The 17,885-nt window shown below is 36.4% G+C and overlaps 1 protein-coding gene across 5 annotated transcripts in view; it reads right to left on the bottom strand.

The window, feature by feature from the left end:
- The window catches only part of LRGUK (leucine rich repeats and guanylate kinase domain containing), a 143,410-nt gene that overhangs the window by 98,419 nt on the left and 27,106 nt on the right, over nucleotides 1-17,885 (bottom strand). For all 5 annotated transcript variants that reach the window (XM_056799715.1, XM_056799712.1, XM_056799714.1 and 2 more), the window contains 4 exons: nucleotides 15,425-15,568; nucleotides 7,817-7,897; nucleotides 4,916-5,002; nucleotides 70-176 (listed from right to left, as the gene is read on the bottom strand). In XM_056799715.1, the coding sequence (XP_056655693.1) occupies nucleotides 70-176; nucleotides 4,916-5,002; nucleotides 7,817-7,897; nucleotides 15,425-15,568 (419 nt within the window). The remainder of the gene's footprint in view (nucleotides 1-69; nucleotides 177-4,915; nucleotides 5,003-7,816; nucleotides 7,898-15,424; nucleotides 15,569-17,885) is intronic.

Below are 17,885 nucleotides of genomic sequence, written 5' to 3'. Positions count from 1 at the left end.
GTAGGTGGGCTTTGCTGAGCTTGAATACCACTAGGGTCCCAAATGTAGCCTGGGGCTCACTGCACCTACCTATCAAAGATTCTCTGAGGCTGCATCATGCTGTATACAATGTTCTTCAGATGGTCTTGAGCGGCGACTACTTCAGGGGGAGGTGCATACTTATTCTCTGCTTCAACCTATTTCCAGTACAAGAAGTCAAAATACAAGGGGTGGGGGGAAGATCACTATATCAAGTCTTTGTCTAACAAGGAGAAAGGGGTTTCATAATTAAAAGTGCCAATTCTTATGATTAGATTATTCAAGATTGCTCATCTGATTCACCTACTGAGAACAAATAAATAAACTCCTGAGATAAGTGAAGAGAAAATAATCAGTGGAAATGGAGTTATTCTTTATTTACTAATTTACAATTTGTGGTTGGAGAGAGAGTGATGCAACAAAACTCTAAAGCCATGATTATATGTAATAGATTTTTAAAAATCTAATCTTTATCATGAAAGGAGGGAACAGATTAAATTCATAGTTCTAAAAATCAATTTAGCCTATTTTTCTAGTCCATCTTTAGTATAGAAGTATAGAATTGGGAGACAGCTAGGTGACTCAGTGGATTGAGAGCCAGGTCTGAACATGAAAGGTCCCAAGTTCAAATCTGACCTCAGCTACTTCCTATGCATTATATTACTTCTAAGATGGAACATGAAAGTTAAAAAAAAAAGAGTAATATAGGATTTTGCTAATATTCCCATTAAATTCCTTCATATGCATCAATGTGCAAAGTATTATTTTAAATTTTTCAAAATAATCCTTTAAAATAATCAAGAGTATTGGAGTTGGGAGGGACTTTGCAGTTCATTTAATACTAGTGGGAAAGCTACAAATCTTAGCTTAAACAGTGAAACATATTCTATAATGTATTAAGAAGATAAAACAAACCAAAACAAATAGCTATAAACACTTAATATTTTATTTAAGTATTAACATTTTAAAAAACAAAATGCTATGCAAAGTCCAAGAGGGAAATTTATCATCAAGGGAGGCTAATTCAATTCAACAGGAAATTATGAAGTACCTAGTATGTTAGGTCATGAAATATAAAAGCCAAAGAAAACATCATGGAGGACTGGACTTTAATAGATGGGGAGGGATACCACTGGAAAAACCATTCCAAAAGCATGGAGTTCCTAGTGTCTGTTCAGAGAGGAAAGAGTAGTACAATAGGTTTGAGAGAGGAAATAATACAAAATAGGAAATTCCAAATATCTTTGGAAAGGTAGAGAAGATTGTGCAGGGCATTACATCCCCAACAGAAAAGGCTATTTCTTGCTCAGTAGGAACCACTGAAAATGGCATGACTTGTTCTGGTAAAAACACTGGAGGGGAAGACACCAGAGGTGGGAAGAGCTGTTGAGATTTGTTCTGAGTCTAAGCAGTTTTCAATGAAAGCCTATACTAGAGATGGCAGTGAAAACAAAGAAGGGGATAGGATGCATAAGTGGGATGGCCAGGAATTAATAAATGATCTCATATGAGAGGCAAGCAAGGGAAAAGAAAGAATGAAAAGTAATCCTGTGGTATGACAATAAGCACAATTTAGGACACACTCAATGTGAGATTTCACTGGAACACCTAGGAAGTGGGGTCCTACAGAACAGTTCGAGAGGGGGGTATGGAGTGTAGAAGAGAGGTCTAGGGCAGGAAATTAGATCTGGAAATTGCTTTTACTGAGGTCATAGGGAAGAGAGGATAATGGCCTTTTAGAGCAAGAAGGGAGCCATGGACAGACCCTTACAGAAGGAGCATTTACAGAAACAGGAAGAGAAGCAGGAGAGCTTAGTATCTGTCAAAGGAGAAGAGCATTAAGTGCAAATGGGTGGCCAACAGTGATGAAGCTGTAGAAAACAAAGAAGATGAGAGCTTTATAAAAGGGAACTGGATTTGACAAGTAGGAGATCACTAATTTATGCTAGAGATGATCAGTAGAATGATGTCAGTGGATGCCATATTACAAAAGGAGAGAAGAGGAAAAGGAAATGATGGAATGGAAATACTGAGTGCAGATAAACTTTCTAGGAGATTGGTAATGGAGAGATAGGATGGTAAATGGATGGATTACATTTACCAGAGTCAAGGAAAGGCTTTTTTAGGACTGGGAATTGTAAGCAACTGGGAAGGGGAAAAATGAAGAATAATAAGAAAGGGAAGCTTTTGCTGAAGACCTATCTGGTCCTGGAGAAAGGTAATGGAAGAGGCAAGGGGGAATAAGATAAGGAGAACAGTTAAAGATATTTGCCATAATATAGAGAGGATATACTTCTTTTTCTATGACCAGAAGACAGTAGTGATGTTAGAGAGTTCTGAAGAATGGAAGAAAGATAATAACAGAGGTAGGGAGCTTGTATCAAATGGCCTTAGCATTCCCTGAAATAAGATAAATAATATAATTTGGGAGGGAGGGGATCTAAAAAGAGATGAGGAAAAATTTGGGATAATAGATATGAAGAATAAAAGATAATTGGATGAATGGAATATAACAAAAACCCAGTTGAGAGTGTGGGTCAAAAATATAGGTAAAACATTAGGTGAAAACACTGGAATTTGTCACTTTCTCCCTCAACACTCAATATCCCCTAGAGCAGAAATAGAGGAATGGTACTACAGGGACTAACCAGGAACAATGTTTCACAGGTAAAGAATGATTCAAAGCTAAGGCATAAAGTGTTCTAAGATCACTAGATTCTAGTTACTACTTTAGAACCCTTTGATTCCATGGCTTTCGGTCATTCTTGGTAGTGAAACATTAAAGTAATAGATGGTAAAGGGAACACAATTTAATTTTGTTCAGTTGCTTTATAACTTTCTATTTTTAAAATTTTAAACCTCTATCAATATCATAATTGTCTGGCTTCAGCTCTAAGAGCCAAGAAAGCAAAGATTTTCTGCTTAATTTGTTTGGATTGTGTATCCCTCTCAGATAGAATTAAAGTTCCTCAATTTGAAGACACATTTTAAAGTCCTTTATGATCTGGCTCTACCACTTTTCTATTCTTCCAAAGCTTTTAAGCTCCTTGAAGGCAGAAATGGTTTCATTCTTTGTATATGTATCCCAGGTATATCAGCATGTCTGATGCATTCTAGGTACTTAATAGATGCTTGCTGATCATTTCATATTGCATTCCTTTACACATTCTGTGTTCCAGACAAGATGGACTCGTTGCTCTCCAAATGCAAGATTTTTGCTTCTCTCTCTATGTTCTTGTACCTGAACTTCTTTCTCTCCTCAATTCCATCTCTTTCTTCCAGGTTCATCTCAAGCACCAACTTCATCTTATCTTCCTAGCTGTTAGTGATTTCTATCTCTCAAATTATCATGGATAAACATCCATTTGAATAATGTATCAATTGAAAAGAATAAAAATTTTAAGGCAAGGGATGATTTTCATTTTGTCTTTACCTCCTCAGTGTCTAGCATAGTACCTTGCATAGATTAGGAAAATCTTAAATCTTTGTTGGATTTGGACTGGATGGAAAAGTCAAAGATGAGTCAAAGTCTTTAGTCCTGTGACTGAGAGAATGGTAGTGCCAAAAAGAGAGGCTGAGAGTTTGGACAGTTTTTGAGGGGAAAAATGTTCAATTTTGAATATGTTGAATTGGAGGGTTTAAAAGGATATTTGGATGGCAGTTAAATATGTGGCACCAGAGCTTTGTAGAAAGAGATTGCTTTGGGAGTAAAAAATATAGAGAAAATCAAAACCAGGAAAATAAATTAATTCACTGAGTGAATATAGAGAGAAGAAGAAAGTTAAGATTAGAACCTTGAGGGAAACCTAGACATTTAAAGGAGAAGAGGAGGAAGATGAAGTTGAAATGGAGACCAGGAGATGGCCACAAAGAAATAGAGAACCAAAATAAAATATTGAGAAGATAAAAAGCCAGAAGGGGGGGGGGGCAAATCCTGAAATTTATATTTAATCTTATACTAACATTTTTATCAGACTCAGATAAAGACCTAAAATGGTATACATATTAAATATACAAATGATATAAAATCAGGAGGAATTGCTAACACAGGGAATGACAGAATCTCAAAGGATTCTGATAGGCTAGATCATTAGGATGGATCTATTAAGATGAAATACAATTGGAATAAATGTAAATTCTTGCACTTAGGTCCAAAAGAAATCAACTTTACAAATGTGAGAGAAATTGATAGACAAGAGTTATTCTAGGGGGAAATCTGGTTGTTTTTTGCAAAGTTTTAAGTTTCTGTGGACCAGCAATGTAATGTGGTAGCCCCACAAAATGCAATCTTTGAACTGCATTAAGAAGGACACAGCTTTAAGGAATAGGGTAGCCATATTCTCTATATATAACCCTGCTCTCAGGAGTGTGATATTTGGTTTTGGACATCACAGTTTAAGAAAGACATTGAAAAGCTGGAGTAGTCTCTAAAGAAAGAGAATCATGAATGTAAAAAGACCTCAAATTCATGGTATTTGGGGATCATTTGAAGAAACTAGACATAGTTATCCTGGAAAAAGAAGACTTGGGAAGGTTATGACAGCTACTTCAAATATGAAAGTAGGGTAAATGGGACTGGGGTGAGCACAGATAACACATTTGCCCTAGAAGGTAGAATCAGGAACAATGAGTAGAAGATATAAAAAAGGGTCAGTTTAGGTTTCATATTGGGGAAAATTTCCTAAGAATTAAAGCTGTCTGAAAAGGAATGGGTTGCTATGAAAAGCAGTGGGTTCTCCCTTCTAGGAAGTCTTCAGGCATAGGCTGAACAACTCCCGGTTGGCATATTATAGTCAGGACTCTTTTCATGCATGAACTGGTGTCCTTTGGCTGCTGAGCTCCCTTCTGATTCTCAAATTCTGTAACTGTGAATTATATGAGATTTTAAGGACAGTACCTTTTCTTCCACGTTAATCTTCTTCCTATCTAGTTCTGTTAGTCGAGGTAATGTATAAAGAACAAAGAGCCAATAGTCAGATTTATCCTGTTAAGATCAGGGAGAGTTGTGTTATTTTCTCGAATCAACAAATCCCAGAATTCTCTGCTGACTTTGCTGACCCTTCAACCTTTCCTCCAACTCATTCCAACCCAAACTCACTCATTGATGCTATCTATCCACTTTCCCCTGCCTAGGACTCCACTGTTTTCTACATGACTGAATCAAACACCATTTCTACTCTCTCAGCTATACTCTATTGATAGACATAGGCTTGTGAAGGAGCATCTATTGCTTTACAAAGAATGATCACTGGAAAAATTAATCTGCTTGGGCAAATGAGTATTTGAATAAACACGTGAAAATAATCATTACAGAATGTTAATGTGTGGAGGTAACTTAATAAAGAGAGTAACTCTGTGTGTGTGTGTGTGTATGTTTGTGCAAATGGCTATCAATGGGGATGTATGTTTAGAATTATTTGTTAGTGGCAGCTAGGTAGCTCAGTGGATAGAGTGCCAGACCCTGAGTCAGGAGGACCTGGGTTCAAGTCTGACCTCAGACACTTCCTAGCTGTGTGGCCCTGGGCAAAACATTTAATCTCAATTGCCTATTCCCTGCTGCTCTTCTGTCTTAAAACTTATTCTTATACAAAAGGTAAGGGTTTAAAAATTTTATTTATTGCTGTTCAGTCACTTAAGTTGATTATTCATAACTACATTTGGAGTTTTCTTGGCAAAGATAACCGAAGTAGTTTGCCATTTCCTTCTCTAGCTCTTTTTACAGATAAGGAAACGGAGATCAGTCAGGTTAAGTGATTTGCCAGAGTCACATTGTCAATAAGTCCAAGACTGGACTTGAACTCAGGGATGGGTCTTCCAGACTTTAGGCTATGTAAACCTTAAAATTTCTCAGACTTATGAATGTTGGAAATTTCCCCATTGGGGAATCTTCTACTTAAAAAAATTCCCTAGCAGATAGTAAGAATTCTACTTAAGTGTGAAAACTCCTTGCCTTGGGAATATCCCTACTCCACCCTACTTAAGTCTGCTTTAGGACAGAAAACTCCTTCAGAACAATGAAAGTGCTTTGATCCATGCTTATGGAAGGGACAGGAAGTTCTTTGAGTCATGACTGTTTTAGAATTGATACAATGGGATACTAAGTACCTATAAAGGTGGGGCAACTTGTAAACTACTTAAACCTAAAAGGGTGATAACTTATTCAGAGATTTTTTCTTAATGAAATTTGTTGACACAGCAGCATTTTTTCTGACTTACTAAAGAGATTAAAACTACTCAGCTGTGAATTCAAAATGGGCGGTCCTTTAGAAACATCTACAGTGATTGGTAGATATAAGGCCTTAGGGGAGGTGACAGAGGAAATTTTGCCCTTAAAAATAAGAGCTTGGATCTCATTCAGATATATCTCGATTTCTGATTCTCATTCTGGAGGAGAGCTCCTCAAGGAGCTCCTCTGAGGGGCTCTGTCCCTCTGGGGTAGGAGCTCTAGAGGCTCTTGAGAGAGAGGCCCTTTGAAACAATCTCTGGCTGGAAGACTCTTTGAGGAAGGACGCTGGCTTGGTGTCACTAGTATCCTTGTTTAGTCAGACCTTGTGGTGAGTGTTAAAAAACTGACTGATTTCTCTTTTAAGACTCAGGTCTAGGCCATATTGGCTTGAGGCCCTTCATACTTATTCCTTTCTTACTCTCTCTCTCTTTCTTTGATTACTCATTGTATTGTTAATTAAAATCTCTATAAAACCCAATTGACTTGGGTATTTGAATAATTGGGAATATTTCCCTGGCGACCACCTTATATTTGATTTTAAAACCCAAGACACTGTAGTGAAACATATTTCTGCGGTCAAATTTACTCACCCTCTCATATCTATCACAATTTATATCTTCCACTATTTTAATCACTACAGTTTAAGACCTCAACCATTTTAAATCTCACAGCTGGGTACTCTATTCATGCCCCATCCAGCTACCCATTAAGATTTATGGGTATGTGGACAGACTGGTAATAAGACTTAAACCTCAAATACTATTACTATCTTTCCCAGAGGGAAAGTAGAGGAGTTGAAATTATTCTCACATAGGAGTTTTTGTGCCTACAGTCACAATTTAAAGTTGTGTTGTTTGTTTGTTAAGATACTTTTAGGCAAAACATGTACCTTTTAAAAACCATTGGTAAAGAGTAAGTGAGATTTTATAGCTAGGTAGGAGAGCAGAAGATGTGGGATTAAGTGGATTCACAGAAGTGAGGAGAGCAAGTGGGCAAAACATAAGTGATTGAGAAAGAAGATGGGAGAATAAGTGGAAATACATTCTTTATCTTATACTAATTTCATGGCAAGTAAACTGCTTTCCCCCAGAAAATCAGCACAGTGGTCTATTCTTGTAGGTTCTTCTTCTTGTTATTATACAATATTTTCTTTCTAAACCATGGATGTCTTGGTCAAGCCAAAGAAATATTAATCGCAATACCAATAGCTACTGTAGTAAATCTTTAATGCTACTCAGGGTAAGCGACAAATGACCACATAGCAGTCAAGTCAATATTCAGTACCCAGCTCAGCTTTCAGTGAAATTAGCATGACCTTAAGCTTGTTAGTCAGTAAGATTTAGGATACCTGAGATCATCTAGACTTGATAATCTAGTGGAGAGAGTGCTTTTGATTTCAATAGCAAGCAATTTAAAGGCAATTTTTCACTTAATCTTCCTAAATATGCCCAAGAGAAGGTGATAAAGATGGACACATTTATGTTTCTTTATATTCTTTACCAAAAGTTCTCTTTAGACACCTGATTCTATTAAAGTCCATTTCATTTCTTTCCAGTATCTGTTGCGTCTTACCTGAAGAGGATTTTTTAAAAGATTTAGTACCCGTAGAAGTGGCAGATTTTCAATGTGTTTTATTTCACTCAACTCTGCAATCTGTTTAATCACAGAAACACAATATTAACACAAAACTAAATAACAGAAACAAAAAAACATTGAAGAAGTCACTGGAGTCTTTCCAATTTAGCATGCTACAAAGATTATTCAGTTCATTATTCAAGCTCTGCAGGATTGGAAAAGATGCATTAGCCTCTACAAAAGGGGAACTCTCACCAAGAAATACATTGGTTATTCACTTCTTTGGGTAACAAACAACCAATTATGGTTCTGATATTCTACACTTTGCTTATATTTATCATCAGTCAGAAATCAAGTAAAGTGAACAGACAGGGAAGTAGTACAAATAAAAAGTGAGGGTTCTTGAGCCATTATATTCTATTAGAATTACTTATGGTTGAGAGAGATAGAGAGAAATGGAGAGAGTTATGTTGTCACTGAGAGCATTTTAAAAATCAAAATCAAAGGTTGTATAATTTTGACAAGGTGCAGAGTCTCCTAGCCACATCTTTTAACTTCTTTTTTAACCTCTGAGGAGACAAGACAAATGTTATGTTACTAGAAGAATGTTTCTTATACAAAATTTCACATATAATAAAAAGGCTGCTTATTCAACAAGTCTTCAATTCTTCATGCATGTTGTTTTAGCATCTGAACACGAAGAGATTCCTAGTTCTATTGCCTGTAATTAATATTGCTAAAATTTTCTTTTACCTATGGTCAGTAAGGCATTCCCACAGCCCATAAATGCCTTTCCTTTTTTTTTATTATTATTTTCCCCATAGGCACTCTTTCAAATATGACAGGAGCTCTTCGATGCTGCAGGAAAGAAAAACTACATCATGACACTATTGAGACAAACAAAATTTCTGCCCAGCAGCAAAAAAGCCAAAACCTAAAATATTTCTTAATTTCCCAAATAGGAAGAATGCTTGCATATATGTTATGTTTCTCTGCATATCTCACCAAGATAGAAAGAAGTATCACTTGGATTTCCATTTGGCCAATCTATAGGAAAACGGTTAAACCTCTCCACCCCTTTTTTATAAAAAAAAAAATTTTAAACCCTTGACTTCCATTTTAGAATTAAAACTAAGTATTGGTTCTAAGTTGGAAGAATGGTAAGGGCTAGGCAATTGGGGTCAAGCGAATTGCTCAGGATCTAGGAAGTATCTGAGGTCAAACTTGAACCCAGGACTTCCCGTTTCTAGGTTTGGCTCTCTATTCACTGAGTCACTTTGCTGTCCCATCCATATTTTTGTATTGCAGTCTCCTGTAGAGTAAGAACAATAATATTCAAGCTTCCTGAGCCTGAACAGAAAAAAAAAAGACTGTTGTCTCTCATTTCTGGAAACATTCCACACAAGTCAATTTGAGTAGAGAGTTTTTGATTATATTAAAAAAAAAAAAGAGGAGCCATGTACCCTGAGGGGCTTGTTAGTAGAGACTGTAGTGTCTGAAAATTACTGCTTTATTACTAGGGTATCTAGAATTCTGAATCAAAATTCTAAGAAGGTCAGCAGTTTCTGGTCAGGACACACTAAGGGAAGGGAAATGTCAACTTCTGGGGAAAGCCTCAAAGCCATTAGAATGGAGTCTTTATCTAAAGATGTAAGGGATATGTCAATTAATAGACTACTTGGCTAGACTTCCCCTTGTCCCCTCAACCCCCCCCCCCCATGCTTTCTCTCCCTCTACAGAAATTCACCAACTTGAAGATCCTTTCCTTGTTTCTTAGGGTTCAGCTATAGACTTTGGGCAACATTCTGTGCAGTCCATTATTGTCAAGGTACTTCATATCACAGGATCACAAGTTTGGATCTGGAAGAGCTTTTTAGCTTTATCTTAGGTTTGTTTTATATATCAGGAAACTGAGACCCAAATGTACAAAATGGGCAAGTGGTGGAGCCAAGATCCAAATTCCACCTTTCTGACTCCAATGATGTGCTCTCACTGGCCTGACCCCTTCTCGATGTGAGAAGGAAAGATCTGGGTTCTGACCCACCTTTTGCTACTAATTATCTATGTGATCTCAGGCAAATCATTTCAGTTCTCAGCCTTAGTTTCTTCATCTGTAATGAAAAGTCAATGAATGAACACTAAGATCATTTTTTTAAACCCTTATCTTCTGACCTAGTTCTAAGCCTGAAGAGCAGCAAGGACTGGGCAATTAGAATTAAGTGCTTTGCCCAGCTAGGAAATGTCTGAGTCCAGATTTGAACTAAGGTCTTCCTGACTCCAGACCTGGCTCCCTATCTACTCTACTACCTAGCTGCCCCCAAGATCACTTCTAACTCTAAAATTCTATTATGTTATGATTCTATTGACTGTGTTTTATCACCTTGCTGTAAAACATAATTACTGTGAATAGTAAATAAATGGTAACTTCAAAAAATATTACTGCAAATGAATAATCATGCAAGACTTTATAAGCCTTGTTCTGATGTGTTATGGTATGTTTTAAAAACACTATGGTCTATAGACAGGGCCATGGCTCTTTTTATAGAGAAGGTTTGGGTCAAAAGTCAAGTCATAAAGATGGCTGTAAAAATTGTATGTAGACGTAGGCTGTTCATTATCGAGAGAGAAGTTGGAGTATTTTCCAGGTAGCAATAAAGAAAACAGGCAAATATTTGGAAGCTATTGGCAAGGAAACTATCCCTTTGGGAAGAAAAAAAAAAGAATGGATCCACCTTTTCCCCCATTTCCTAGGCTGTTAGGATGGGGTGACAATGGCCTTGAGTGGCAGAGGGAATGAGATCTTAAGTCTCAATGAGTACAAGGAATGGAAAGACCTTCAATGGCATCCAAGTGAACAAACAGATAAGTAAGAAGCATACGCTGATTTTTCTGAGAATGCCTATTCTTCCCAACTTCATCTTAAGGTCCATATAGATTGACAGAGTTCACTTTTGCAAGAATTGGACTTTAAGGCCAAAGTAGAAGGCAGCAGGGTCTGATGGAACACTTGTTGGGGCAAAAGAAGTGCAAAAGAGAGAAGTGGTTTGAGGGAGCAATAATGAAGGAAAGACATTTAAAAACCTCCCACAAAGAGGGATTGTCATTCCTAAAAGGAGGCACATAAGCCAATGGTGAATTATGCAAACCCAAAAGGAAAGAGGTCATCTGCCCATTGGAGGTCAGATCATTGATGGTCCTAGGGAAGGACATGTGCCACCAGAGATCTGGGAAACATGCCGAACCTTTCCTCCAGGACCCATAAAGTTGAGTTCTTCCAGGAGAACAGAGATAATAAAGAGAAAGCACAGAGAAAGCTGACAATTTTGGAAAGGCAAAATAAGATCATTCCTTCTTCTATGACAGGCCAACTGACTCATTGTGACAGAAAATCAAACACCGAAGGAAAGCTGCCAATCAGCCCATCAACAAGCCCTTAGAAAGCACCACGTAGGAGCTATTAAAGACATTTGATGTTCGTCTGAAGTCCCTAAACTGCTTGTGCACAAGGAAGATTCTGGCCATAAAATAAAAATGTCAAGGCTAAGTTGGTCTGGAGTGACAGAATTTGGGAAAGTAAGATGACTAAAACAATTAAAATTCGTGACATGCCTCCATAGGAACTCGGATGGGGCAGGTCAGCCTGAAGAACAAGGATCCACAATCGCTTCCGTGAGGATGTGGGTCAAATCCAGAGTGGCCAGCTCTCTTACAGAGGGGCTGTAAGAGCATGGCCCAGTCCTGCACTCAAGGCATTAGGTCAGAACTAGGAAGGGGCATTTAACCCCAAACTAAGGTCAGAGACCATTTGCACTCTCCTCTGTTTCACGTTCTGGGGTGCTGCAGGCAGTTCTATACTTTAGAATGGCGACTGTATCCATTAGGAAGTCAGAGACCTGGAGGGATATCCTGGCCTTGGTTGGGTCCTACCCAGAAATTCAAGAACTGATTCATAACGTCACTTCTCCTCCCAGTTGAATATTGCCACCTTTCTTTTGAAGCCCTCATGTTTTAAGAGAGGTAGGATGCATTTTTTGTAGAATAATAAATCTGTTTCATAGAATCCCAGCATCCTTCTTTCATAACATCCACCATCCATTTTATCAGAAAATAATAATGACAATTAGCATTTTTATAGTGCTTTGAGGTTTGTGAAAAGCTTTGTAAATATCTCATTACAGCCTTGGATGGTAGGTAATATTATTATTATTCCATTTTATGATTAAAGAAACTGAGGCAAAGGTTAAATGACTTGCTCAGGGTTTCACAGCTGAGTATATGGGACTGAATTTGAACTCAGAGCTTCTGACTTCTGGTCTAGAACTCTCTCTATTGTACTCTCTAGTGGCCTAGATCACAAATTTTCTATATGCCACCTTGAAGTTAAATATTCTTTCTGTCCCTGTTCAGTCACTAGAGAAGGAAAAGGTATGATGGACAAAAGAGATGTTATCAAAGTAGGATTTGAGAGGGTCAGAAAAGAATACTGGATGAAACAGATTTTTTAAACCCTTAATTTCCATCTTGTATGCAATCTGTGTATCAGTTCTGAGGCAGAAGAGTAGTAAGGGTTAGGCAATGGGGGTCAAGTGACTTGCCCAAGATCATATAACTAGGAAGTATCTGAGGCCAGATTTGAACCCAGGACCTCTCATCTGTAGGCCTGGCTCTCAATTCACTGGACCATCTAGCTACCTCCCTTATTAGATAAAATCTTGATAAACTTTGTGATACCAAAAAAACTCTGAATTGAATATTGGAGTACCAGCCTGAAAGCCACAATGTGGTAAAGTGAAAAAACACTGGATTTGGAGTCAAAGAACTTTGGCTCAAATTCTAGTTGTTATTATTTGTGAGATTTTGAACAAATTGATTATCTTCTCTGGGCTTTGGTTTCTCATCTAGGAAATCAGAGGCTTAGACTCAATAATCTCTCTCTTCTAGGGCCTGATATTTCCTTCCAGCCCAAGAGCCTATGACACTAAAGAGAAATTTACTGTAGTATGGAGCCATATGTTTGGTTCAAGTTGGTAATGGTATAATCCATCTAGAAGCCAGGTACTATGGAAAATTAGTACTAATGCAATGGTGTCAAGTGACCTAACTTTAGTAAGGCAGATAGATCTTCATCCTTGAGCTCCCAGATCCCTCTCAAATCATTGTCCTTGTCCTCTTTGGCAAAGGCTGGAGTAGGCAAGGATCTATGTGTGGGACGTTTAGCAAGAGTCTATGGCATCTAAGGATGAAGTGTATTATTATATGCAAAAGAAGTGTGAACTAGCAAGAAAACCACCCAGATGTTCTCTGGCAAATTGTTTCCCAGATCACCTTGGCCATTTATCAGATGAGGATGGACCATAGATAACTAAAACATAAACTTTAAGTCTTAGACTAGATTCTCCTTTGTATTTCCAAAGGTGGAATTTACTACAGAAGGAACACCTGTTTAGCAGACAATGAAGGTAGTAAAAAGGACCACAGAATGTATGGAATTCAGTAACAAAATATGTGCTCCTGGTCATGATGCTAAGGATCCATGAATGCCAGCAGGCAAGCAGTGAGGGTCCAAGACCTGAGATACTGGCTTATTCTGAATGGACTCCCACCAGTTTCCCTATCTATCTAAAGATGGCACTCCTGAGAGTGGATATTGACAGTGAAAGAACTTGGTTATAGATCAGAGGGGTCTCTTTAAATACAGAAGCACTAACTCAAAGCAGGGAGACTATTGTCCTAAGGTTCAGATGCTGGCAAAGAGACCCTACTGACATTGTTATTGTTTGTTTAAAATTTTTTTATTGCTATCTTTTTCTATATTGCCTACATTTCCCAATGTACTCCTCTTCATCTCCTTCTCAGAAAGTCATCCTTTACAACAAAGAGTAACACAGAAGAAAGCTGTTTCACAAAATGAACAAATGTATTGAAAAAGTCTGATATATCCAACATTCCCAAATCAGTCTTCCACCTCTACAATAAAGGCTTGGGGAAAGGGAAAGAGGGTGATACTTTTCTGTGGGATCAAGGTGACATACCACCAACACATTTATTTGTTTAATAGTGATGCTTTTTTTTTTTCAATTCCTGAATGGCAAACTTGAGCTGAAATTTTATTCTAATGTGAGAAAACAAGCTAAGTTTCTATATTAGAGAATCTCCCTTTGAGCAGGGGACAAGGGTAACATAACTAACTAGCTCTGGAAGCCTCTGAGTCTAGGTGAGGAGTACAACTGTCTACAGAACATAATAGCTTTCAAATTGAATTGTGACTAAGAATTCCTTTATTTTAGAAGCAACAAATTCAAGTCAATGAGAATCTAGTTTCTTCTAAGATGGAAAATGTTCTCTTTCCTCTCCTACACCACTGAAACTTTTGAAAAAAAAAAGTCCTAAATTAGAACTGAGAGGGCATTAGCATTCCTAAATGGGGAACTATTTACATATTCTTACATCTACCTCCATACAGCACTGACACTCTCTACCAAGATCAACCAAGTCTTAATTTACCAGAGAAGGAAGTTTTGAGCTTCTCTCAAGAATAGATCTTTTCTAAAACACAAGAGTCTCCAATATGAACAAAATTACTTCATAAGCCATATTATAAAATTCAGCCAAGTCTACCAATTTAATATATTATGCTTCAAAATATGCTTTAATAAAAATAAAGTATCACTAAAAGCAGAAAACAATTTGTAACTTGTGAAGTAATGTAAATTAAATTTGGTGTGGGGATTTGAATAAATGTAATTAGTTATTCATCATACAGTGTTAGAACATCCTATTATATTAAAATTTTAAATTAAAATTTATTCTATTTTCAGATCTGCATTCTCTCCCTCCCATAGTTCCTTCCCCAAACTGAAAGAACATGGAAAACAAAAACCAATTCAAACATGTATAGTCGGACAAAATAATTCCCACATTGGTCACATATCAAAAAAAAAAAAAAGTACAGATTGCATTGTGGGTATTTTACCATAGTGACAATTTCTTTTTAAATATTTTGAGGAAAAGCAATATATCCATTCTATCTTTTCTCCAAAAGATAGTTGAATATTCCTGTCATATCACAAAGATGAGTTTTTTTAAATATGGAGTATGATTTTTTCAATTTTCTTTGAATCTATCTGAAGGTGGGTGTTATTGTACTTAGAAAAAAATGAAAAATTTAACTTTTTCAGACTCTGCAATCTTCCTTTTAAATACTATTGATGACAGCATTCTCCAGGGCTGTCTAGGATACCATTAACTTCCTAAAGCCAACATTTCAGAACTGCCAAATGCTACCCATTCAGCCTTCTCCCCAAAATGTGGAGGCAATGTGATCTTTGACCTATTGGATCAATAATTCCAGGCTCTGTCTTAAGAGAAATATGAGATAATTGACAATCTTTTAAAAACTACCATGAGGAATATTTCAGTAAGCCAGTCAGTCATTAAACATGTACTAAGCACTTACTCTGTGCCAGGCACTGTACTAAACACTAGGGAGACAAAAGAAAAATAAAAGATAATCTTGCTTTCTAAGAGCTCACCATTATCAATGTCTTATTTAAGGGGGGAGGGTGGAACTAAACAAAAAGGAATGATATTTATATATGACATTACCTTATTATCTTCTAGGTTGATGATTTCCAGAAGGTCATGATTTTCTAAGCCTTTTAATCTACTGATTTTATTACCAGATAAGTCCAGGTTCTGTAGTATTTTAAGGTTTTCCAAACAAGATATTTCCTCAATTTGGTTGTTGCTCTAAAATTAATCAAACATTTTTCACTTTACTTTTAAGTTATTGACAGTGAATATTGTTATTATCCCTAAATGAATATTTTTTTTGTTTTTCATACTGTTCAAAATCTGGTAAAAAATTGACCAATCATTCTCCTTTTTTGCATCTTCATTCCTTCATATAGAATGAATTAATTAATAAAAACTCTAAACTCAAATGGATCTCATCAATTTGGAAGTTTCCCCCAATGATATAGATCACAGATATGCCATTTAGGGTAATTCTTGGCCATATCCTCCCATAAGCCCATCATAGATAGTCAAAGCCACTTAATGTAGTGGTAAGAATGGACAAATAAAACCAATTTGGTGTAAGTCCCAATATATGCTATTGTCATTCCCTTCTTTTTCTTCTTCTTTTTAAATGCTTACCTTCTGTCTTAGAATCAATACTATGTATAAGTTCTAAGCAGAAGAGTGGTAAGAGCTAGGCAATAAGAGTTAAGTGACTTGCCCAGGGGCACACAGCTAGGAAGTGTCTGATACCAAATTTGAACCTAGGACCTCCCATCTCTGGACTTGGCTCTCCATCCACTGAGCCACCCAGCTGCCCCCCCCCTTCCCTTCTTTAATTGGAAGGAAAATTAAAACCCATGTACCCCAAAGCTGAAAGACTAAGTGGCAGCATAATTCCAAGCATATCATTGGAAATATAAATTTGATGCAATTATTTAATCAAAAGACTTCTTGAATGTCAGCAACTTTACCCAATTACCTTATTCTCAGAAATTTGCTCAAGAATAAGCATTTCCTTTAATTAGAAGCTCAGTTACTCATATATAAGCAGCTTTTCTGACAATGAAAATTGAAAAGCACTGAAGGCAAAATTTGTCCTCTTGTCCATTCTTCATCTTTCTCTGTATTTATGATAACAAATAATAGTAATACCTTAAAGTTTTTTAACAGTTTTACAACATTCCTCTGGAAATACTGCTCCTTAAGTTAGCTTTGAGTTCTATGACTCAAACTAAAAATTATATTTTCAATTTAAATTGGTCAACTGAAACTGTCATCATCCATTAATGTCATGTTGAGTAAAAATAATTATTTATAAATTATTTATTTAAAAATTATTTTAAAATGAACTTTTAATAAACATTTAAAAACTCAAGAAATAAGTATTATGGTGCTGGATCTAGCTGAGCATCCCTAACATTTTTCCTGACTTGTACATTTCTAATTAGCCTATTAATAGTAATATTCACCTACATTTCTCATAAGTATTTAATAGTGTATAGTAAAAGAAAACAATTCTTAAATTGCTGATTTTTCAAATCCTAGAAACAAAAAGTGATTCTGTAAGTAGCTCCCAAATGCCACTTTGAAAGAATAAAATTCCTAAGAGATCTCTTCATTAAATAGAACTCATTATTTATTTTTAAGTCAAGAAGAGGACATTTTTAAAATGTACCCTTCATTGTTATTTTTCCACAGTTAAAACCAAATTTACCACTCCTAAAAACTTAAAGACTTGAACCAGGTAAAAGGTAGAATAAGAACAGAGAAAAAAAGATAAAACTATGGAGGAAGAAAAAAAAATTGAACACATTTAATATGTAAATTTATCATAAATATGCACATGAACATAATTTAAAAATAGATATCCTTGTAGTAAAAATATGTAATTTCTCAATTTTACTTTTCCCCAATGAAGTTTAAAGTACTTTAGATACATGAACTAATTCATAATAAGAGCTAACTGACATTCTTTTGACACTTTTAAGATTTGCAGAGTCTTTTATATATGTTATTTCATTTGATCCTTGTAACAACCTTGTGAGATCCTTATAACAACCTTGTGAGATATTTCCCATTATTATTTCCACTTTACAGATAAGGAAACTAAGGCTGTGGTTAAGTGACTTGCCTAGGATCAAACAGCTAGGTAGTAAGTATCTGAAGGAGGATTCAAATTCAAGTCTGCTTAACTTGATTTAACACTGAACACTTCATCCACTATGACAAGCTTTCTTCCAAAGACTGTGTCATTACAATAGCTCTATTAAATATATTTAAAAAAATTTAAACCCTTCCCTTCCCTCTCAGAATCAATAGTAAGTATTGGTTATAAGCAGAAAAGCAGTAAGGGCTAAACAATTGGGGTTAAGTGACTTGCCCATGGTCACACAGCTAGGAAGTATAGGTCAAATTTGAACCCAAAACCTCCTGACTCCAGGACTCCTCTATCCACTGAGCCACCTAGTTGCCCCAGTTCTACTAAGTATTTTACAAATGGTGGAACTGATGCCTAGAAGGTTAGTAGGCATAAACTATAAAGCAT

This window comes from Monodelphis domestica, chromosome 5 (genome assembly GCF_027887165.1).
Source record: "Monodelphis domestica isolate mMonDom1 chromosome 5, mMonDom1.pri, whole genome shotgun sequence".
In the NCBI taxonomy this organism is placed as follows: Eukaryota; Metazoa; Chordata; class Mammalia; order Didelphimorphia; family Didelphidae; genus Monodelphis; species Monodelphis domestica.
This window is presented reverse-complemented; position numbering and strand designations above follow the sequence as displayed.